We start from the raw sequence: 24,497 nt of genomic DNA, 5'->3' as shown, positions 1-24,497 counted from the left end.
AAGTGGTTCATGACCAAAACCACAAGGGTTAAAATAAACCTTAATTTTTTTTAAAACTTAAATTATATATATTATTATATTAATAATTTATTGTGAGTCAATATGTCAATTAAGCAGACTCTAATGTCTATTAACTCAGACTTGATGAAATGGCTTATATGTTATATTTTAAAAAATGTAAGGATTGTTTTGGACACGAGTAAACTATAAGGGCTTAAGTGATTCATGACCAAAACCACAAAAGTTAAAATGAACCTTAACTCTTTTTTAAACTTCAATTATATGTATTATTATATTAATAGTTTATTGTGAGTCAGTACGTACGGAAGCAAACTTTAACATATGTTAACTCAGACTTGACGGGAGTAGCTTATATAGTGTGTTTTTAAAAATATATGGGTTATTTTAGATATAAGCAAATCATAAAGGTTTAAGTGATCTATGACCAAAATCACTTGGGCTAAAATGAACCTTAACGTATGTATATATATTTAGAGAAGTTATAATTCTTTTTATTGAAATATGACATGCTTGATTGATTGAAAATATTTACTATTTATAAGAGTTTAAGAGTTTTGAAATAATTGATGAAAAAAATAATTTAAAAATAATCTTCGAAGGAATTAATATATTTCTTAAGAATCTAAAATGTGACTTTTATCATATTTAAATAATAAATAAGTACACTTGATACAAAAGAAGTTGGTAGAATTTTCATCACGACTCTTATAATTTTTATATCAATTAATTGATAATTGTTATTAATTTTTATATAAAATAATTTTTTCTAAAATTTTTTAATAAAGTTACACGATTCTTCATCAGCAAAAGCAAAGTTTCTTCTGAAAAAGAGTAAGCTGGTGAGCTTTGCAATTAACATCTGTTAGGAATAGAGAACAAACATGAGATCTGCTGAGTGTTTAACAAAAACTTGATATCAGAAATGACAGCACAGAAAAATCATGGGTTTCCTGAGAGCCTTTTACATGATGGATTAGAGATTGTGAATCACTTTGGACCCACGGGTGCTTTCATTGCTGGGGTTCAGCATGCTTTAGTGCTTCAAGTAATGCCATCACCGCAACCATTGAACAGCTGTGAGCCTTACATGAGGAGTGAAAAATAAAGCCCTGCAATTAAGCATCATTTCACAGAAAAGCAGTAGTGTTTTTATTTTTTTTGTGTCCCTAATATTTAAATGATGTTTGAGAGAGCAGTTCTGATGCACAAGCCCATTGGGTGAGTTAATCCAAGACAGTTCTGACTCCAACTTTCGCAGTCAAACAAACAATTACCATATAGTAAAATGTCATCTGTTGAAATTAAGTAATAATAATGACTGCTACCATGTTGATGGCACTTGAGGTCTCAGGTGGTGGAAGGTCTAACAAAATACTTTTAAGGTTAAAAATGGCAACAACTCCACTGATTCTAATTTGTAAACGCCTGACAGTCATTCTTGTTATTTCTTTACCATTATTACTTTTGGGTGGGTGGGGGGGGATTGGGGACAAAAGATCTCTACTGAATTGAGTGTTGGATGGAGTAGACCCACTCGAAAGGACCATAATGGAGGAGTACCAAGTAATACTAGAAACCATGAAATGGGGGGAGCAAGAGTTATGAGATGTGTGATGCTGCTGCTTTCCATGTGACAATGGAGTTCATGTGGCTCACAGTGAAGCATGGGAAAAGATGACCAAAATGCTATGGTGGACTTAGCAGCAGTTCATGGGACAGTACATGTGAAATAACCCATGATGTGAGATTTCTAACAGCAGATAGAAATTGGTTGGATACTTTACACAATTAACAGGATTCCTCCACACACACACACACACACACACACACACACACACAAACAAAGGACACCCAAGGACTGACACCAAATTCAACTCTTATGAAAGGGTTTCTGTTCCTTTAGAGGAGTAAACTGCTTCTGAGGACAAGAGACCAAACGTGGTGGGCTTCAAAGAATTTACAGAGCAGTGAATCTAGCAAAGTTAATTGAGAGATTGGCCAAGTCATACAGATCTCAGAGATAGTAACACTGTTTTTGTTATCTAATGACACATGCATTCTTGTTTTTATTAGAAAAAAGCACTGGCATAGAGTGAATGCATTCTGATCCATCATACTTACTCTAATAAGTATTTCAAGAGAAACCAGGTGAACACTAATCAAACAAGAATGGTGAGAGATGCTTTCTGTTCCATCATCAAATAAATGAATGAAAACACTGTACTCTGGTTCAACATATCAGTGCAGTTATTAATGCTTTTCAATTTTCAGAGATCTAATGTTGGGTTGTTGTAGCTACATCAAAGCGAAAAAGATATATTATAATCAAGTGGTAGAAAAATGTATACATACATTTGGCGAAACATCAGCACGTTCGATGGTCTGGTCGGTTGCTAAGTTCAACAATCCTTTTCTTTTCCTTCTCCAAGTAGAAGATAAGTCCTAGATCTGCCATAAGAAATAACTTGTTGATGGATAAAATGATGTTTCCAAAATGAAATACAACCATCACAAGCCGCTTTCACAGAAGTTAAACAGAGTTAATGTATTTTAAGGAACTTAAAGAAAACTAAAAGTAATCTGTTAAATATATTTATCTTTCAGGATCATAGGCAAGTCCAGATTCTACAAGAAAACTCTAAGAGATGCTCGTTCCTCTGTTTTTGTACAAATGCAAGGATATCATACATTCTTCGTAAACAGCAAGGAAGTATAAAAAATTGGTTCGGTGCATAAGGCACCCACTAATGCGTGATCTAGGAAGGGTTAATCTAACAGAATTATTCCTTCAAAAGAGATGTCGTTTCCATGATGCAAATCCTGATCGGCGAGATAGCAAAGGCGCAATCTGACCCTGGTACCAAGGCCCATCCTCTAACAAACTTATATATCTCAAATAAGTGCAGGTTGCAGTGAGATAAGCTGAAGGATCATATCGGTGAAAAATATGAACATCTAGAGGAAGAGAATCCAGAAAAATCCCCTCCAAAAGAAGCATCAAATTGAGGTTCATCCAAAAAGTTATTTGGTTGCTACCTGCTCAAGTTGATAACCATATGCCATGAAGAAAACCTGATAGACCTGATACAGGACAAGTTGTGAAAGAAAGGAATACCAATGCTTAACTCAGCCAATGCATCAAAAAATTTGTAGCTTGACGATAGTCAACACCATAAATCCAAGCTTGGGTGAGTTAAAATTTTGTGATCACACATGCAGAGATACTGGAAAAAATAATGTTGAACATGTGCAGACACCCTGAGTGATTGATAACCTCAAGCAAATAAAAAGGACCCTGGAGAGCTTCTAGATGCTTTGAGTGGTAATAAGATCAGTCTTTATCCCACTAGAGTGTGCACTCTAAAAGTAAAAATTCTTTCCGCAAACAGATTACAAATTGAAGGAATCTAACTTTGTAAACACAATATTTAGAAAACCTCCTCAGCACTCTGCTGAAACAACAAACAACTGTGAATTATCGACAAGTGCATTACTCGTCTATGTCATGTGATCAGTTATTAGAAACATCTAAAACGAATTTAAAATCAATATAAAGCCTCTACACACAATAGACATAATAAATCTGAAAAATCATGTTGGAAACAAAGAATATGTGTATGGCTTTACAACAAAAAAAGAGACTAAATATGACACCTAATATGTAAAGCCATATTTGTTAGTTAGTACAAGCATCAGTCAAGTCTACAGTATCGCAAGTGACCTGTATACTGCTTAATATGCAATAGAGTTAGTCCCAATAAATTCCCCAGAATTAAACATCACTTCATATAAAATATACAGATTATCTATCTATGAATATTTATCCCAGAGATGGCAGGAATCATATTGACTGTACACAGAAATGAAAAAAATAATAATATTAAGAAGTCTTTAAATGTCAACAAAGATGTCTCGTACATATCTTTTGAAGCCTCCAAGTGCAAAAGGTGACGAACAAATATCTGAGTCTTTTAAAAAACGAAAAGGCGTTTTCTGAAACCAATTCTCTTGATGTTTCCAAGTTCAAAAACAACAAAAAAAAGCCTAGAATTCAAGTGATGTTGTCATGGAATGGGCCAACCCATTAAAAATATAAGATTTAATTCATAATTTTTAAAAATGATTACATTTTTTTTGCATTAAATCTGTTTTGAGTGAACTCCTTCCGCATCAGAAAACTTCCAACAATGTTGTCCAGAGGCCTTATTTTAAAATAAGCTTTGTGGGTGGACATTCTTTAACAGTAATTCCTACTACCAGATCTTGATTTGCATCTGTCAATTAGTCATATTGAATTGACTAGCATGTTGAAAAATCTTTGGGGGCGACATCACATGCGCAGCAGAAGAACAAAAACAAAATCCCCTATTCCCAAAGAGATGTTTGTCGTCGTACGAAGATTGGTGCGTAAAATCCGTGAAATAAAAAACTGCGTATAGTAAAGATTGTGTTACCTAGGGAGATCGTATATCCCTGAATCCTTGCAGATCTCTAGGAGAGGATGAAGGAGGTCAAGCGCCCTCCTCTCTAGCGGTGATCCACACAGCAGAGCTGCGACGACGCTCCTCAAAACTCCAGGCCTGCTCTGAGGTGGAGAGGGAGAGGAGAATAGGAGAGGCAAACAAAAGCTCTAGCCTATGAACCACTGAATCCCTCCTATTTATAGAGGTTCCTACCAACTTAACCATAATGGATCCAACCCTATTAGGTATTGGATCTTCATCCAATTACCCAAGCCTCTTAGATTAGTGGATCTCTATCCAATAATCTCTCATTGACACTTATTGGATCTCATCCATAGGATCCAATAATTCATGGACTTATTGAATATCGAATAAAATAGGGGATCCGGCGGATATCTCATATCCAAACCTCTACTCATCGCAACGCCTACCATATGTGTGTAACCCTCTAGGCCCAATATCGAGCTGACCGTGAGTCATACCTGTCAGAACTCCTTCTGGCTCAGTAAAGTATTATCTTCATAATAATTTACTCGACTCACCGACTGCAGACGTACTAGGCCACTACACCGCAGTCCCCAAGCGATACAGGGGAATCCAATCCATTGGACTTGTCTGTCCTCAGTTACTATGTACCTATAGTCTCTCATCCATCTAATATCCCAGAGATCGTATACCGGGCATGGTGCTGTCAGACCCATACGGTTGCTACTCGAGTCTTGCTCTAATCGGATTCTCCCGAAGAACTCTTTCTCTCTCAATCCGAATGACCCTGGCCAGGGATTTGTCTGAGCAAGAACACATGGGACATTCCTCTCATGACACCGAGAATGGATGATCCTCTATCGACACTCAATAGCCCTCGTAAGGTTGACTATAACTCCCGAAGACTGGCTGTACTAGATCTGGAACATCCAAACTTATAAGTTTGGTATCAAAGAGTGGAGCACTCATACAGGATATCCTTGGTGTCTCAAGTCTAAGGATCAGGTACACCATTAGGACTACAGAATCGTTGTCAAACAATAAGACATCATCAACTATCCAACATTCCGTAAGCGGATCAATCAGTGAACTCAATCCCCAATGAGCACATGTATTGTATCCCTAGTGTCCCCACACGAGCAGCTATGAGACCAGCTGCATCCATCATATGGACGGGTATACGACACACCAGTCTATCCGGTTATTTCAATATCCTTCTCGAGTAACCTAGGACCAGGATTATTTAGGATCTGTGTTTAAATGCGAATCGGTCTCATTATCATGATTTCATCACGATCCGATTCTCATTACATAGATCCAAGAACATCACAATATATATATATATATATATATATATATATATATATATATATATATATATATATGCAATAGTCAATATAAAGTGATAAAATGTCAAATATAATAAACAAAAAAGACTGCATGTCAAGTCATACGTGTATCACTCACATGATTGGTTTGCTGGGCACATATGACTAGCATAGCAACTCAAATATTTACCAAGGATCAAGATGACAGTTCCTAATTTAATGATAACACCAAAACTGCAATATTTGCTACAGTATGATTTATTCAAGTAGACCTTATACAATAAAATAAGAAAATTTCATGAGATGTGGCAACCATAGCAGGTACAGCACGACCTGAAATCTAGAAATTCTCTCTAAAAATTTTTTAAAAAAAAAAAGACATCAGAAGCATTGATATTTCAGCTGTTGCTCAAGAACCATGTCGCTAAAAATATAAATGTCAACAATGACAGAGTTACATTCTATAAAGGGTGCATGCTGTTCATTAAATAATCCAGGTAGTAAGCAAGGATACAAGTATTTCCAAAACACTACTGGAAAGCATATGATTATGTAGGTTCTCGCTAGTGAAAAGATGTAATGGATCGGTATACAAATGTATGCCAAGACCTAACCTGTTGCATAAACAACACCATCAGGTTTATTAGATGCCTAAGAGCAAACCATCACCAAACAAGGCATCCAGTTACCTTCCTTTAAGAAATCCTGCAAGTTGTATTTAACAAGGAAAAGGAACGAATTATGCACAGAATCATTTCTTTAAACCCATCTGTCGATGCAGTCCACAGCTCTGCCTTAACTTGATTGGGTTGTTCCACATGAAGTTTTTGGAAAATGGTCCGCAGCATCTACATCGCAATAAATCAGTGATAAGCTCTACTCCACGTCCCACCTACAGTCTCCCACAGGCACTCGATTCTTCTTCCTCCGTTGCCATAAACTAGACTCCAACCAACCACCTACTAAAGGCAATCTGTGGGGATAAAGCTATAGGTGAAGTGCACAGGGATCACCTCAAGATGGCATCTTTATGATTCAAGAAGGGAATTCGATGACGCCGATCATCGAAGGGAAAGATGGCATCTTTCTCGAATGACCCTTTTGAGCAGCTTTTTGGCGTCCTCAGTCGAGATGGAAGGCTGCTAAAGGGAGACGGGATGGCAGCTCATCTGAGAGGAGATGCTGGGAATCAGGATGCGGTGCAGCGTGTAGGTATTTACAGGACGTCCCCGCGGAAGTTGCTCTCGACCTCCTCTAAGGTCGCCGAGGTCGATGCCCGTCCAGAGGGCGGAGGGGAAGGTGCCTGCGGCCCTTTCTCGACCACCGTGAAGGATTCGAGGAGGAGGTGGCGGCGCGGCTGTGGAGGAGCAAGTCGGAAGATGTTAGCGGCGGTGCGACGAAAACGAATGGAGCTGATGCCATTCCGGGCGCGACGAGAGCGCCGACCATGTTCTCGTTCGAAATTCGAGGAGGTAATACAGAAAAAATAAGATTTACAGACGCTAAAACGCAAAAAGAAATTATCACAAACATTATAACATCCGTTATATCGGTTCCCACCATTAGAGACGAGAACATTATAACAGCCATTATATCGGTTCCCATTAAATAACGAGACGGTCACGTGCTTTCCATCATAGCGTAGACTCCGATCGCTTCTAAGGCTTCCAAGAAACCCAGTAGTCATTCAACGCCCCTTGGTCTCGCTCGCGGCGTCGTCGTCTCCCGAGCAAGTCGGAAGAGGTCAGGTCTTTGCCCTCATCTCCTCCATCTTTCTAATCCAATCGAACGTGCTTCGGATTCTCTTTAGCCGAATTCAATCTTTGTCGACCCTAATTACACCCCAATTTCATGACGATTCTGTTTTTAGATGCAATAAGCATAATACCCATGAGCCCTTTTTGTTCTTCAGCTGTCTCACTGAGGATTAATGTTGGTTGTCTTGTTTCTGTGTCATCTCTTTTCCTGTCTCACTGAGGATTGGTTTCGGAATCTTTCACCTTTGCCAATCTTTTATATCCACGGAGATCTGTAGCCTTTGGATGAATCTATCTGATAACTGCGCAAAGCAGGTTAGAAGAAAGCAACACATAGAAGGAAACAACAACAGCGTGTTGCTTCGTTGATATTTTTTGTCTCCAGTAGTCCCTGATTGTTGTTCGAAAATTAAGACTCGCCAAGTTTCATACTGTTTTGGGAAGTAGCTTTACGAGGGGGAAAACGATATCTACAAATATAATAATGACTTTCGCAATAATCCTACATGTAAATCACAAGATTTTTTAAAGTGATTTTGGCATGGGTTTGATGTTCTCTGTGGCATTTCAATCTTGTGATTTGACTTTTGAAGTGGGTGTCTCTGATGAGCTAACTTTGTTGTCATCATTAGTTCGAGAGCTTACTCCAGCTGGATATTATGGTTATACCTGCTCCTTTATGTCAAGAAGAAAAGAAGTTGCTAAGCTCCCTTAGTGCTTAAGCTTGCAAATAGGACCACATAACAACCAACAAGGTTCCTGATATATGCATATATATTCTACCAGTTGGTTGGATTTTTTTCAATATATTTACTAAGATGTAAGGTTTTCTAGGGTCTCCATTGGAAGAAATTCTAGAACTCCAAATTGGTAAGATGTTAGCCTTGTCAGGATTTGAACCCCGCAATGGAAGAATTAATTCATTAACTTGATAAGTCTGAAACCATGTGATCTAGAATGCTTGAGTACAAACTAATGGTAATAGTCTTATCCATCCCTATCAATCAACTTAGTTATCTTGTGGAATTACAATATCTCCCACTTAAGGCTTGACATTTCATCATAGTACATGGCCGAACCATGAGGCTCACCATGTAATGTTTTCAGATTGTGATGTGCTCTACTTTTGTGGATAGTTTCTTTTCCTACTTAGGCCCTCTCAACATTCTTGTTACTATCCGCTTTGATACTAATTATCACAATGCAATCCAATGGGAGAATCAACTCATTAATTGGATAAACTTGAACCACTAGACCATTAAGCCCAAGTTATTGATAGTAGAATCTTCTAGTTTTATGAACCAACCTAATTCTCCTTCCATTTCTAGTGTTGGATGAAACTGGGATATCATGATCTTCCTCATTTGAGACTTGACATCATCGTTGAAGCACAAGATCCAATCCATAGTTTAAAATCATATATAGGTGAGGACATACAAGACTCAACCTAATAGTGGTCTCATGTCGTAATGTGCCACCAATTTTATCCATGGGTAATTCTTTTTTCACTTGAGCCCTGATCATGCCTAGTTCTAGGTTCTCTCTAATACTATCTGTCATATTCCATCCCAATGATAAACTTGACTTCATTAACTTATTGAGCAGAAAATCACGTGGCCATAAGACTAAGTTAGTGATACTCTTAGTTTTAACTCGCATGGAATAATCTCTACATTTAATTGTTACTCTCGCGACTAACTCGTGTGTGTAACGTCTACACTTAGGGCTTGACATTCTCGTCAAATCCTAAGGCCTAACTCATAACTCAAAGTAACATGTGAGGCTTAGCTTGGCTCTACATCCCATGGATACCTCATTATTACTCGAGCCCTCTCATTATGCTTGGTATTAGGACCGCTCTGGTAACAATTTTTAAAGACCCAATCTTATGGCACCCAAATTGATGAGCCTGAACTGTTGATCCGAAGTACTTAAGCATAAGTTAAACTCATCTAGGGTTTAACTATTGTGTCACAAGATTCCTCTTTTACTAGTATCTGATAAGTACCACCATTGCATCAATTTTCATGGAGAAATTTATTCAGTGTGTGCCAAGCTGATGTGTTGATTAACTGATTGGAGAATGGTTATAACTTATAATCCTTAATTATTCTGTAAGGAAAATTTTGAGGTTAAGATACTGACTATTAGAAGTTTTGGTTACTAGATATGATGTGTAGGGAATAAGCCAACACATGATAGCTTATATAACCCATGATTAATTCAGAAGATTGTGAGAGCTAGCTTGTATCTGTGACAACATTACAATTGTTCCACATATTTGATATGGCTAGTAGTTTATACATGCATGTGATATCAAATCACTCATTCCGTTGGGCTTTGCACTTAGCCGAACTATACCTGTTGTGCACGTTTGAATTGCTCATGTTTATGACATTTCCAGACCTAACTGGTTATGGGCATTTGGTTAGGTGATAAACAACTTCTGAATTGCCATTGTGCAAGGCTAAACCATATGTGTGCACATATGCAATCATTATGTTCCTATATATGAATATACATTAATATATGATATAGAAATAAATCTGCAAGTGCAGTATATTCTCTTACAAGGTGCTTGATTTGAGTTAATATTCTTCCATACAAACTTGTATATATTAATTATTTGAGTTAAAAACATTTTTTGCAACGTGTCATATATTTTTCATTAGTTGCATATACTTAAGTTTCATTCTTTGATGTATACCAAAATGTTCACTTTCCAATAATAGTACAACTATTAACTAGGTCAGTTATGCTTCATTGTCCCCCTCATTCGATTGTCCCCCTTGTGTGAGCGAACTTCTCCAGCCCCTGAAACCCTATTCTCCATGCGCCTGATGCCTTGAGCGTTTTGGAATGTCGGCACCTTAGGCGTTTTGGAATGTCTTAGCACCTAGTGCGTTTGGCAACACTTACGGCCTCATGCCGATACAATATTGGCATAAAAAAATCATATGTACTCCTTGATTATAACATATTGTGAACTTAACAGCAAGTATTCCAAACTGTTGATATGACTTAGCAGCATCGTGGCTGCCTGATGAATAGTAGCAGTAGGCCCTGATGAATAGCAGCAGTAGGCACGAGATATTACCAAATAGGCATTTTTATCTTCCCAAAATTAGTTGCTTGAAATTTTGCAAGGCTTCCAGGATCTAACAGTTCATGAAGACTTTTGTGCCAAGGTTCCAAGTCTTTTGTGTATCTTGTCTAATTGATTCAAGTTGTTGCCACTACAAACATAGAATTTTAACTGCTGATATAAAATCAAAAAAGAATATGGGAGCTAATACCTAGGTTAGGACTGAGCTGACAGATCAATTGGGAAAAACAGGAATTTTGATGACCTGAATTGCACAGGCACCGCCATGTGCCATTTGAGAGAGAAACAGGAAACTGCATGTTATGTATTCACTAATCTTCTTGTTATTAAAGAAAGAAATTCAGTTTGTCTCATCCCACTAGCGACCTTGAAAGGGTGCTAGGTTTACTGATAGAAAGTAAAATTGTTTCTGCAAGTTTTGTGTTGGTTGTAATTGTTACAATCTTACAGTGTTTGTCCCCTGCCTCCTCAACCCATCAGTCTGGCCAAACTTGGAGGCCCAACTGGACCCAAACCATGACAGTTTCTTGATATATAATTTTAGTTATGCTGTTTATTCTTGGTAGAGTTGACATTGAGCTTTATCCTTTTATGCTTTTACCCTTTCAGGTTGGAGAAGAAGCCTAGTGGTCAAAAACTATATGATAAAAGCTTAAGATGGCAGCATCAAAGATTCAAGCTCTATGGAATCACCCAGCGGGCCCTAAAACCAGTTTGTTTCTTTTTCTTCCTTTCGTTTGCTGTCATGACTTGAGTTTGTAATAAACTCGTTTGTGTTAACCGATGGCCTGAGATGAACAATACTTGACTCTTGTATATTGTGTGTATATTGATCTTGGTAGATAAGCTTCTTGAAAAATCAACAGAAAAATTCATGTGAAGTTTCATAACCAATTGACCCAGCTTTTTCATATGAACCACGCATGTTTGCTTCATGTACTTAATTGTTTATTTCTCATGAAGAATAACATGTTCCTTAACTGCAGTCCATTTTTGGGCCCCAACATTTAAGTGGGGAATTAGTATCGCAAATGTTGCAGACTTTGCTAAGCCACCTGAAAAGATTTCTTATCCTCAGCAAGTTGGTATGTTCCTACGGTTGTCAATTTTTATTGATAATTTTTGTTTCAACATTTTGCCCATTGTTTGTTGACAACTTGACATATGAAACTCATCACTGTTTTTTGTCTGCAGCTGTTGCTTGCACTGGTCTCATCTGGTCACGTTACAGCACAGTTATTACACCTGTAAGTCCTTCATAAGAGATCATGTTAAATTTCTTGATCATTTTTATATATTTCTCTATGTTAATGCTTCATAGTTGTATATAGAAGACAATTGTCATATTTCTCATTGAACTCAAAATTTAAAAGTTATGTACAAATTAACCAGGAAGAGGTAAATGGAGAGATTGAGAAAGGTTGAGACTTAGCCAAGGAGTTTATGATTGCTTTATAAAAACATTGTTTGTACTGGGAGTTATATTCTCTTTAGTCACATATTAAAATAGTGCGATATATGTACAGTGCACATGATGTTCTGATGTGACAGATTTCATCCACGCATACTTGACCAACCATATAGCTAGTTAGCTGTATATAAACCAAAAAATTGCCTTGGCTATTGATGAGGTCACTGTTTCTGGCAGTTGTGGTGTATTCTTTAGGTTTTTATGAACTTCTTACGATACAAAAGCAATATTTTGAAGTTTTTGGGCATCCTTGTTAAGCATATTCATGGAATCCCTGCAAAGTATTTCTTGTTAGCTAAACATAAATGCTAGTTTTTGTTGGTAGATACAAAATCCTGGGTTAACCCATATAAGTAACACTTAAAACTGTATCAACCAATTAAACTTTAGGTGATAGAAATGTGACTTTGCAATGGTAAAATAGGAGTTTCAATTAGTGTCTGCAAGTTTTGTTTCCTCGTATCTTGGAAATGCAAATGTTGCACTCCGCAGTGATGCCTGATCCTTTTCTCTGGTGTTTGTGATATCACAGAAAAACTGGAACCTCTTTAGCGTGAATGTTGCGATGGCTGGAACAGGCATTTATCAACTTTCTCGCAAGATTCGGTATGCCAGAATTTGATTACTGACAGCTTTTTCAACTATAAATCACTAAAGTGGATCTTCTTTACAAAGACACTGGTGCATATTTATACTATCACATGCATGCTCATTCTACAAGTACTCATAGTTTGATCCAGATGTGGAGACTCAAATCTCTAAATGCAACATAAAATTTTCAGGCACGATTACTTCTCTGAGGTAGAAGAAGTACCAGCAAAAGAATGAAGGTTCAAATTGACAATGTCCATGTGGGAGCGTCGGCGATGATGGATCCTGTCTTATGATTTCTGTTCAAATAATATGTCCTCTTTGCATCTCAAGCACAGGGGCATAAAACCCTGGCATAATTCTATGGTGGCAACCTCTCTTTTTGTCCCAATCTTGTTTTTTTTTTATTTGGATCTGGTTTTTCTTCCCATCTGACAACTGCTGAATTTTTAGCTTCTATAACTTGACGATACACCTGCAAACAATAAAAATAAATTTGATCGCTGTTGGTTTGACTATAAATACTACCTTATATAGTGCTCCATAGTGTGAAAAATACTCGTGTATACAACCCCAAGTAAAATGCCTCAATAGAAACATAAAAGATTTATCTTATGTTTTGCATGGTGATTTTGTCCAAGCGAGTGTTATAGTGGATGACTTTTCAAGGGATGCTCCGATGTTCTCTACGTGTTTATATATTGTCTCTACTCCAAAAGATAAATATCATATGATATATATATATATATATATAATTGTTCAAATTTGATTCGTGTTGAAAGAAGCGGGCTATCGCTTTGGTTTGCGAGTTTAAAGAAGTTGAATCAAAATGTAAGTCACTTCACAGTTTTCGCGAAAGAAAAAGGGACCACTCACAAGTAAGTCACTTCAAAGTTAATGTTGTTCCTTTTTTAAAAGCATAGCTATTAAACTCCAATCTCGAAATAATAGATATCATCCACCGGAAGCTTCAGAAAACTCATCACGTGCTCGTCGTTTCGCTTACGAACCACTCCAAACGATCAGCATCAAAAGAGGCGTTGGGATGCCCTTCACTGCCGCTAGTAGAACCAGCCGAGGAAGAGACTACTGTGTCTCGGTAGCCCATCACGCGTCTCTCCACAGAATCCTCGCGACGGTCGAGACACTTGCTCTACTTTAAGAGGACATGATCGGAGAGATTCCAATCATGTGGAGTGTCGTCAAAGGCAAAAAAGCCTCGCCACCTCCAACCACCACGTCTCGATGCTATGACTGGTACAAGTACTTTTCCCTTTCTCTACGTTCATTTGTGAGTGAGCGAGGGTAAACCGAGCGTATCTACACATGCTGGATCCCCGGGGAACAGCACGTGTGGCCCACGAATCTGACTCACGTGCTGGTGTTAGCAAATAAATGTGTTGCTACGTAATGCGTATAATAATTATGTCATACGAAATTTGAATATGTTGTTGAGAAATTTTGAAGAGAATCACATGTGCAATAAAAAATAAAAATAAAAATTATTTTTTTAAAATAATTTTATGGAATCATCGTACGAAAATTGAAAGCGTAAAACTCTGAAAAATCAAAAACTACATAAAGGATATGAGAGATTCTCGTACAGGGAAACTCGTATATCCTTTAAGATCACATATTCTAATCCGTTGATGAAGGAGCTCTTGCAAACTTCTCTTAACGGTGATCTACACAATGAACGCAACAACAACATACCTTATCGCGCAGCATGTTCTTTGTTCGCGATCGCACACCACCACGCAACAACACACAAGGAAGGATCGATCTCTCTTATTTATAAAGAGATGAGGAGGGTGGCGATAATATGGATCCAACTTATAACCCTTTTAGTCCCAACTCCTATTTATAGAGAGCCTCTTTTAATTAACCATAATGGATCCTTCTTGGTGGGTATTGGATCCCCATATAATAATCACTAATTTAATGGATATTGAGTCTTTATCCAATAACCACTCTGAGCTCTATTGGGTTTCTCCCAATAATCCATTAAAATAGAGGCTTATTAGATATCTCATATTTCATCATCTATTTATTGCATTGTCCAACGTATATGTGTGACCCTCTAGTCCCAATACTGAGCTGGTTATAAGTTACACCTGTCAAAACTCCTTCTGACTCAGTGAATTGTTATTCTCATAATAATTCACTTAACTTATCGAATATGGATATACTATATTACTATGTCATAGTCTCAATTTGGTATAGGGGAATCTTATCTATTGAACTTGTGTATCCTCAGTTACCGTATATATATAATCTCTCATTTATCTAATATCTCAAAGATCGTATATCGAACATTGTGTTGTCAGGCTTATGTGGAATCCATCCGAGTCTTACTTTAATTGGATTCTCCTAGAGAATTCATTCTCTCTCAATCTGAATCTTACGCTTATCAGATTCATCACGATTCAATTGACCCTAGCTAAGAATTTACCTGAATGAAAATACATGAAATATTTCTCTTATGATACCGAGATTAGATGATTATCTATTGATACCCAATTGCCTTCATAAGGTTGGCTGTCATTCCCAGTTACCTTTATATTAGATCCAGAACTTCTAAACCTATAAATTTGGTACGAATAAATGTAGTACTCAAACAAGACATCCTTAATGTCTCTAGTCTAAGGATCAGATACACAATTGAGACTACGAAATTGCTGTCCGACGATAAGGTATAATTAACCATCAAGTATTTTATGAGCGAATCATTTAGTAAACTTATTTTCCAATAAACACATGTACTATATCCCTAGTATCATCACATAAGCAACTATCAAACCAATTGTCGTAATATGGATGAATATATAATACATCGATCTGTTCGATTATTTTGATTTTTTCTCGAGCTAACCTATGATGAAAAATATTTAAAGTTTATGTTTAAAGATGAATTTGGCTAATTTCTATTATACAGATCTAAGAATATCACAATATATTCATCATTTAATATAAAGTAAGAAATAATAATAATAATAATAATAATAATAAATTATGTAATGTATCATTCGTGTCATTAGCGTGTGCCTATATATATATATATATGTATATATATATATATATATGTATATGTATATATATATGTGTATATATATGTATATATGTATATATATATATATGTATATATGTATATACATGTATATGTATATACATATATACATGTATATGTATATACATATATACATGTATATGTATATACATATATACATGTATATGTATATACATATATACATGTATATGTATATACATATATATATATATGTATATACATATATATATATATAAATATATACATATGTATATTTATATATGTATATGACATATGTATACATACATACTCATCGAGGATTCGAATCACGTATCGAGAGGAAAAATCAAAATTTTAGATCGACCTATGAGTTGAATTTTTTGCATGTATTCATCTAACGCCAAATCCAATTATTTCTATTTCCACCATATATTTGTTTAAATTAGTGCCTTCCACGCATGAACGTTGACCATTCGGATTGTACAATGCTTGTTTCACGAAATAATAATAATAATAATAATAATAAGTAATTTGATATGCATGTATGTACGGTAGATCACGAAATTTCTTACTCTTTATTCAGGTTTCTTACGACATGGTTGTGTCTGCTCACAGAAAGTGCGCAGCTTGGGACCGCCCTCCCTACCAACACCTGTAGGCTCCATGGAACAGTCACACCCGCAGCGACGGTGGAGTCACGAGAGCAACATGCGGAAGAGAGGGTGACCTGTACGAGTAAACCTCTCGCGTTTCTCGACGTCTATTAACCCATTCAAGTCGAATTAGGATACATAATAATCGGATTTGAACATCCCGTGACAAATAAGCCATGTGCTCTTACCATTAAACTATGCTTCCCCACATGCCCCGAAAGATTTGTCATGGGATTCTGATTCCCTCGGAGCCCTTCGATTATGGCCCCATCGAATCCGGGAGACCTTGAAAGAATCAAACTTCGTGGCTCCATCGCGCATTATACTAAGCAGAACGGCGAGGAATAAAAAGTATGGGCAGAGCTTTACAACTCGGTGCACGCACCAACCGGTAGGCGACGCCTCTACGATGATCTCAGCTGCTGCTCTTCTTCCCCTCTGATCTTTTTTCTTTATTTCCCCTCTATGATTTGAGCTCGTTGTGCCGGCGAAAGAGCAGCATACTGCTCGAGAACGATAAAGCAAAAGGAAGAGGGACGCATGTTCGATGCAGAGGGGACACACGCGTGCCAGCATGCTCTTGGACGTGTACGTGTCAGCTGTGGTCCCGATGAGCTGCCGAGGAAGACATGAACGGAGCTGTCTCGTGAATTAACCTCTTTCGTTTCTTTCTTCCTTCCCTTATTTTATCTGCAAATAGAGCCACGGGGGACATCCCATCCCACTGATGAAGTTGAGATTGTAGTCAATGAACGTAACCTCTCTCTCTCTCTCTCTCTCTCTCTCTCTTGCTGTGACAGACGACGAAAGCATACGAACAAGAGTGGGAAAATAGGCAATGCGACGCTCATGTCACATCTCCGTCGTCGAAACGATGGCTCCGGCGACCGAGGATTTTATCGGATTTAAAAACATTTTATCGACTAAAGCGTGATTCTGGTGTTGCCTTTGCCATCATATTTGTCCTAAAGGAGGAGGGGAACCCACCAATCGATAGTTGCTTGCAGCTGGACTGCAACAGCGAGGGGACCGATTCAAGAGGTTGGGGTTGGGGTTCTTTTTATACTGAGACCCGACGACTCAAGAGGAAAAATAGTAAGACGATAATCTTTTTATACTGTTTTAATTGCGACAATTAGTCGTCAGTCACGAAAGTGGCCCACCCACACATCGTTTTCTTATTTTCTCTATTACTAAATATCAAGCGGGCACCAAAGGTGGTGGACCGATTCCTGCGCCTGTCATCATCCACCCTGCTCGCTTTTATCTCATAGGAACTGGGTCTCGGCAATCCAATTTAAATTCGCATCCAACTCCAAATCTACCTCAAACATCAAATTACACATATAAATTCGCCCTGACATCGATTTACTCGATGAGACGAGAATACCTCGGCTCATCGTCCACAGGCGGTGGTCCAGCCCTCGCATCTCGGTCACGGGTCGAACGGGACTGGCGTCTCCATCGCTCGTGCCAGCGACCGAGATATTGGGCTCGCCACAACCCCCATTCGATCACATCCATCGGGTTCGGGACAGCTCATCGAAAGGACCCAGCATTTGGATCCTGGACGCCCAATTACTCAACCGTGTCGTCCCATTAATTCCTGTACCCGTCGCATCTCCACCTGTCATTAATCTCGTGGGCCCCGCGTGCCACTTACTCGCCGTGGGGGCTTTCGCTGAAGCCGACCCCTCCTTGGCGCCACACTGGTGGTGCGTAATGAGACGTTTCGCCGGACGTGGACCATGTGCGCCTGCCCATTCCCATGCCCAAACCCTGCGGAGCTAACTGCACCGTTACCTTGGTAATACGTCCATCCATGGCCAATGCACCGTTTCGCCGAAAGCCGCGGGTAGTGGAACCCACCTCTCGTGTTCGTCCCACGGCAACTGTACGGTTAATTACGCCGAATGATGTGGTAACTATCTCGCTCGACCACTTAAAAAGCATTATTAACCAACACCGACACGGTTTTACCGGTTAATCGCAGCCGTACACTGGAATCTATAAGGGCAGCTCGGATCGTGCGCCACGTTCGTCCTGAGTAACGCGAGCTGTCAGTCGACGAAGGCATCCGCGTAACGGGAATAGGCCAACGGGAGTGACCAGCCTAGGGTGTCGCGCAGGGCGCTTTCGATATTATGAGCTCGGGGCCCACGTCCCACTTGCCGCGCTCCTCACAGGTGGGTGGTGGACCCACGTGGAAAGTTTCTGGGAGAGAAAAAGTAGAAGGCAGTACCGGACAACCCCACCCGGCGAAGGGAACGGAGACGGTGACGTCAAGGAGGTGCGGGCTACCGGGACACCTGCGGACCGTACATCTGGATGAACCGGCTAGAGGCGGTGCGGTGCGGAGCGTGACGTAACAGGCACGGGAAGTTTCTTCGGGTGCGGGGAGAAGGGGCCCTGCTCTCGTTTCAATTACCAGCATGCCACGACGCCACCGTCTCTCGGGAACGTTCCCGTTATGGCCTCATCGCTGGCGAGGGACCAATTAATGGTTCGATTCTATTGATCCTTAATGACTCTGGCGAGCGGTTTCTCCACGGAGGGGGACAAGTCATCAATTATTGCCCCTGAAGATGTCCTGGCCTCCTCAATTTTGTTTTGGCTGCCTACAAGATTGTGGCAATCTAGGATCGTAGCTCCGGACGGAGAACGAGTCACAGGTGACTAAAGTTTTGGACCTAAAATTCCTATGCTGATGCACGGACATAGACATTTTCAAATTAACCCGGAACATGGAACTCGTTGTCTGGTTCCAGAAAAAGAAGCGTCAAATCTAGTATGTATCCAGTGTAGAGTGACATATTACTTGGTTCTTTTTTTATTTTTTGTTTACTACAGTTTTTGAATTCGATGATATGTTATGTATATCTCGTTCTCGCATGTACGAAATATAGGATGTCTTGTACTCGAGAGCGAGATAGTTCCGGTGTGTGATAGGAAGAAGCTCATCGACCGAGCGCATGGAACCATGGCGGTGGCACGCTGACAAATAGGGGGTGTCAAGCGGTGGCATTTGGGAACTTGCAACCCAAACACGGAAGCAGCGAGAGATACATGACGCCCAAAAGCCTGGCCAATGGGCTCGCAGCGCTCCCAGGCACCACCCGTGGTTTGAAGGCCACCTGTTGCTTCTCCTTCTTGTACCTTCTGTCTATTTCTCGCTCCCTCTTTCTCTCAGCACGATTATTTATGAGCATTTGCATTTATTTAGTCCCCCCACTTCGCTTGCTCTTTATAACAGCCACCTCACTTGCGTCTCCCCGCCTCCTCCCCACAGCGCCCTCTGCGCCATCAAGAAACAAGGAAACAAACACCTGTACGGCGACAACAGGAGAGAAAGACCTCCGAACGCCTCAAGCTGATGGAGTCCTCTTCCTTCTCTTGTTCTTCTTCCTCCTCCGCCTCTTCTTCTGCTTCTGATCTCGAGGCTGGACGCGCTGCTCCTTATAATTCCGCCGGAGCGGCAGCGGGATCTCGGTCGCCCAAGGCCAGGTTCTTCTGCGACGGCCTCGACGACGAGGAGCCGCACCACTTCTTGGACTCGTGCTTCCTCTGCGGCAAGCCTCTTGCCGGCAACCGCGACATCTTCATGTACAGGTTCGCCCTTCTTTCTCCCCCTCCTTTCTTCCGCGTTGTTTGTCACGCATGGCGGTTGTTATAGTTATTTCGGATGATGCGCAGAGGGGATTTGCCGTTCTGTAGCGAGGAGTGCCGGCAGGAGCAGATCGAGATGGATGAAAGCAAGGAGCAGAACCGGAAGGTCCCCCCCAAGGCTTCTTCTTCCAGCAAGGACTCGAGCAAGGGTGGCACTGCCACCGGCCCATCCAAGTCCCACAAGGTCCACGTTAGGGCCGGCACCGCCGTGGTTGCAGGCTAACGGCCAACCGTGAGATATAACACGCGACCAAGAAAGATAGAGAGAGAGAGAGAGAGAGTTGAAGCAAGATGGTTCATGTGGGTGCTGGGCAACAAAGTAGATCGCGTCCGGGGATGCTGCCTTCTTTTTGGATCCTCCATTTTGTCCCCTTTTTCCACCACCCCGCCCCCCTCGGTTGGCTGTTTCTTGAAATAAATGATATTTGATATGAGCCTTTTGAAGGAAGCAGGTGATCAAGTTACATGTGAAGGATAATTACTTTCCTCTTCTTCCTTTCTCCCGAGGCAGTTCACAGGTAAAACTCCTATGTAAACCATAGGAAATGGGCAGTTCACAGGAAGAGTAGCCTTAAAAGGAGCGTGGAAATAGATAGTCTATGATTCTTATGCTTGTCTGATGCTTGCACGAAGGAATCGCCTGTCGATGTGATCAAAATCGACTTTCACACATCGGTCGGAGAATAAAATTAGACAAAACCATGTTTGATCTTTTCCGCCCGTGGATTCGATACAGGTTCCATCGAACCATCGTAAGAGTGTCGTCGTGGAACGCTCATACAACAAAACTCGACATGTATTATTGTATTCTTTATTCTATGGGGCCAAATCATGACGATGCTTTGTACACAACAGCGTGTGTCGCCACCGTCGGCACCAACATATCCTTCAGATGACACGGGTCGGGCCGCTTTTACCACCGCATCCATCCCAAGTAGGAAATAAGTACTCGAGTTGGACTTCAAATATGTTCCGTAGGATGAAAAATACTCCACCATTAACGTTTCTTAACGATAGCAGGTTTGGTGTGTTTTCTTTTTACTATGTATGTCCGATATCTTTAAGTCGGATCGCCTATTAATTAATGTTGTTAATCCATTATTATCCTAGTGAATTTCCATTTGACATGGTGACTGTCCCCATCTGATCAATGGTACGAGCGTAACCTCTCGACTCTCTTTCTGTTTGAATGAATGCGAGAAAGAAGCATCCATGGAATGGGGGGCATGTTGATCCCTATGGCGTGTGCTGCATCAATCTCGTATCCAAACCACACGCTCTTTCTGTTTTTGTGGACGAGAAAGAGAAGGTTGGAGGAGCATGAGTTCATCTAAGTGTTGGAAACGTTATAAATTGTTCAAATTAAAATGAAATTTTTTTTAAGATTTATTTGAAAAGGTGGTTTCTTTTCTAGTTATTTTGGTAGTTATTTTTCAAGGTTATGTCTTTTGAGAAAAATATCTATAAATAAGTATTTGAGGATAAATAATGAAGACATCTCTTTCATGCCCTTCTTCTTTGCTTTCCAAGTGATTAAATTAAACATTCTCTAATTCCTCTTTGAAGATTCTTTATTGTTTGCTCAATACAGATCTTCTAAAGGTTTGTCATATCCACTAAAACTATTTGCATCAAACTCATAGCAATCTTATTGAGAAGAGAGTACAAATATCGTTTTTAGGAAAGTATTTATACACGTTTCAAGCCTAAATATATTTCGTAAAGTATTCTTGATCTTGTGTTGTTATTTGTTACCATAGTGTTTTCATCATTTTCTTTGTCGAATTTTTCCAACAATCTAAAAATGATATTTTATGAGTTTATACAAATTCACCATGGAGGCTACAAATACCATCAAATTATTGAATCAAGATTTTGTTCGTTTGGATCGTTTTGATGGAATGAATTTTACCCGATGGCAAGACAAGATGAAGTTTATATTGACTGCTTTGAAGATCTTCTATGTGCTTAATCCAAATCTTCAACCAATTCCTGATCCAACCGATGATGACACCGATGAAGTCAAGGCTGAACAAAAGAAGAGAAATGAAAATGAACTCATGTGTAGAGGACACATTCTCAATGCTCTTTCGAATAGGCTTTATGATCTTCATACAGTGGAACCATTTGCAAAAGTATTTTGGAATGCTTTGGAATTCAAGTATCATGCCGAGGAAGAAGGTATAAAGAAATTTTTAATTTCTAAATATTTTGATTACAAGTTTGTTGATGACAAGTCAATCTTGACACAAGTGCATGAGTTGCAGGTCATTGTTAATCAATTGAAGGCTGAAAAAATTAAACTTCCAGAACCTTTTCAAGTATGGGCTGCAATAGCCAAGTTGCCTTCATCTTGGAAAGGGTATAAGAAGAAGATTTTAATGACTCCAAGGATATCACTTTGGAGCAAATTTAAAAACATCTTCGAATCGAGGAGGAATCGAGGATGAGAGACAAGAGTGAAAACTCTTTTGGTAATATAAAAGCAAATGTTGTGAATCAACCTAACAATTCCAACAAAGGCAAACAAAAGAAAGAGAATCATTTTGACCCCAAAAGGGATCAAAGAAAATTTAAGAAGCCAAATAGTGGAGGTTGTTTTGTTTGTGAAAAACTTGGTCATTTTGCTAGGGATTGCAGATTTAAAAAGGGCCAGAAACCAGAAGTCAACTCAGTTGAGGGAGATGATAATATAAGCGCTACAGTGAGCGAAGTGAATGCTATATTTGGCAAGGTTTCTAGTTGGTGGTATGATACTTGTGCTAACATCCATGTTTGCTATGATAAGGCACTCTTTAAGACTTACAAAGAAGTCACAAAGGGGTAAGAGATTCAAATGAGAAATGAAGTTCGTTCTAAGGTGATTGGCAAGGGAAATGTGAAACTTACTTTCACTTCGGGTAAGAAAGTCACTCTTACTAATGTTCTTCATGTACTAGATATAAGTAGAAATTTAGTGAGTGGGAATCTCCTTGGCAAACTTGGAATTAAATTTGTATTTGAATCCGGGAAGTTAATTTTATTCCGTAATGGAACTTTTGTTGGAAAAGACTATTCCGCTGAGAGAATGGTCAAATTCTCTATTGTTGACAATGATTCTAAATTTAATAAAGATGTTGCTTCTATTTATATTGTTGATTCTTATTCATTATGGCATGATATATTAGTGCATATTAAAACTAGCACGATTAGAAGAACGGTTAAGTGTGGCTTAATAAATTTTCATTTTGATGATCTTAATAAATGTGAAATTTATGTTAAATTAAAGATGATGAATAAACCCTTCAAAAGTGTTAGAAAGATATATTAATTTGTTAGACTTAATACATTCTGATATATGTGAATTAAATGACATATTAACGAGAGGAGGTAATAGATATTTCATTACTTTTATAGATGATATGTCAAGATTCACATATGTGTACTTATGTGATAGAGGAGGAGAATACTTTCCTAATGAATTTAACTTATTTTGTGAACAACATGGCATAATTCATGAATGTTTATCACCTAGAACACTTGAGCAAAATGGATTAGCAGAAAGAAAAAATAAAACTTATCTAGAGATGATTAATGCTATGTTGTTGCATGCTAAATTATCTTATAATTTGTGGGGAGAAGCTTTTTTGGCTGCATGTCATATTTTAAATAGAATTTCCTTTAAAAAGAATAAGATCTCTCCATATGAGTTATGGAAAGGAAGACAACCAAACATTAGTTATTTTAAAGTATGGGGGTGTCTTGTATATTGTAAGAATAATGATCTTCAAAGGACAAAATGGGAACCTAGAGGAATTAAATGTGCATTTATAGGCTATGCCTCAAATAGCAAAGCATATATATTTCTTAATTTGAAGTCTAATATCATAATAGAATCTCGAGATGTGGAGTTCTTTGAACATGTAATGACTTCAAGTAATAATGTTCATCCTCCAACTAGTGAAGAGTCATCAGTGGAAATATCTCAAAAGGTTGGTGAGCAACCTAATATTCCTTTGATTGGACATCAATCAAGTTCACAAGAGATTGGAGAGCAATCTTATGAATTAAGGAGAAGCACTCGTGTACAAAAAGTAAAAACATTAAGATCGGATGAGATTGATTCTCAAAGTATTTCTTTTTACCTTGTAGAAGGAACTAATGAGAGAGTCTTAAAAATAATTCCTCTTGTTTTACAAGTGGAAGATGATCCTAAAATGTTTAAAGAAGCTATAACCTCTCGTGATGCTGCTTTTTGGAAATATGCTATTAATGATGAGATGGATTCTATTATGTTAAATCACACTTGAAAACTTGTCGATTTATAGTTTGCCTCTAAACCTATTAGTTGTAGATGGGCATTTTGTAGGAAGTATCATACAAATGGTACTCTCCAAACGTTCAAAGCAAGATTAGTTACTAAAAGATTTT

The 24,497-nt window shown here is 38.8% G+C and overlaps 2 protein-coding genes across 4 annotated transcripts; both read left to right on the top strand.

Moving 5' to 3' along the window:
- The first annotated feature begins 6,961 nt into the window (after positions 1 to 6,961).
- On the top strand, positions 6,962 to 13,224 carry LOC135583690 (mitochondrial pyruvate carrier 4). Of its 3 annotated transcripts, none has more exons than XM_065079196.1 (6): positions 6,962 to 7,269; positions 11,270 to 11,372; positions 11,647 to 11,745; positions 11,855 to 11,907; positions 12,664 to 12,737; positions 12,914 to 13,224. In XM_065079196.1, the coding sequence occupies exons 2-6, from the start codon at positions 11,318 to 11,320 to the stop codon at positions 12,957 to 12,959; spliced, it is 327 nt and encodes a 108-aa protein (XP_064935268.1). In that variant the 5' UTR covers positions 6,962 to 7,269; positions 11,270 to 11,317; the 3' UTR covers positions 12,960 to 13,224. The 3 variants fall into 3 exon arrangements, with proteins under 3 accessions (XP_064935268.1, XP_064935266.1, XP_064935267.1); XM_065079194.1 differs by lacking the exon at positions 6,962 to 7,269 and adding an exon at positions 7,419 to 7,540; XM_065079195.1 differs by lacking the exon at positions 6,962 to 7,269 and adding an exon at positions 7,435 to 7,545.
- A 6,133-nt stretch (positions 13,225 to 19,357) lies between these two features.
- Positions 19,358 to 20,535, top strand: LOC103994594 (FCS-Like Zinc finger 2). The gene is made up of 3 exons (XM_018829861.2): positions 19,358 to 19,542; positions 19,675 to 20,030; positions 20,115 to 20,535. Exons 1-3 carry the CDS (start codon positions 19,510 to 19,512, stop codon positions 20,308 to 20,310), a joined length of 585 nt encoding a protein of 194 aa, XP_018685406.2. The 5' UTR covers positions 19,358 to 19,509; the 3' UTR covers positions 20,311 to 20,535.
- The last annotated feature ends 3,962 nt before the right edge of the window (positions 20,536 to 24,497 follow it).

Source organism: Musa acuminata, chromosome BXJ1-8 (assembly GCF_036884655.1).
Source record: "Musa acuminata AAA Group cultivar baxijiao chromosome BXJ1-8, Cavendish_Baxijiao_AAA, whole genome shotgun sequence".
Taxonomy (NCBI): Eukaryota; Viridiplantae; Streptophyta; class Magnoliopsida; order Zingiberales; family Musaceae; genus Musa; species Musa acuminata.
This window is presented reverse-complemented; position numbering and strand designations above follow the sequence as displayed.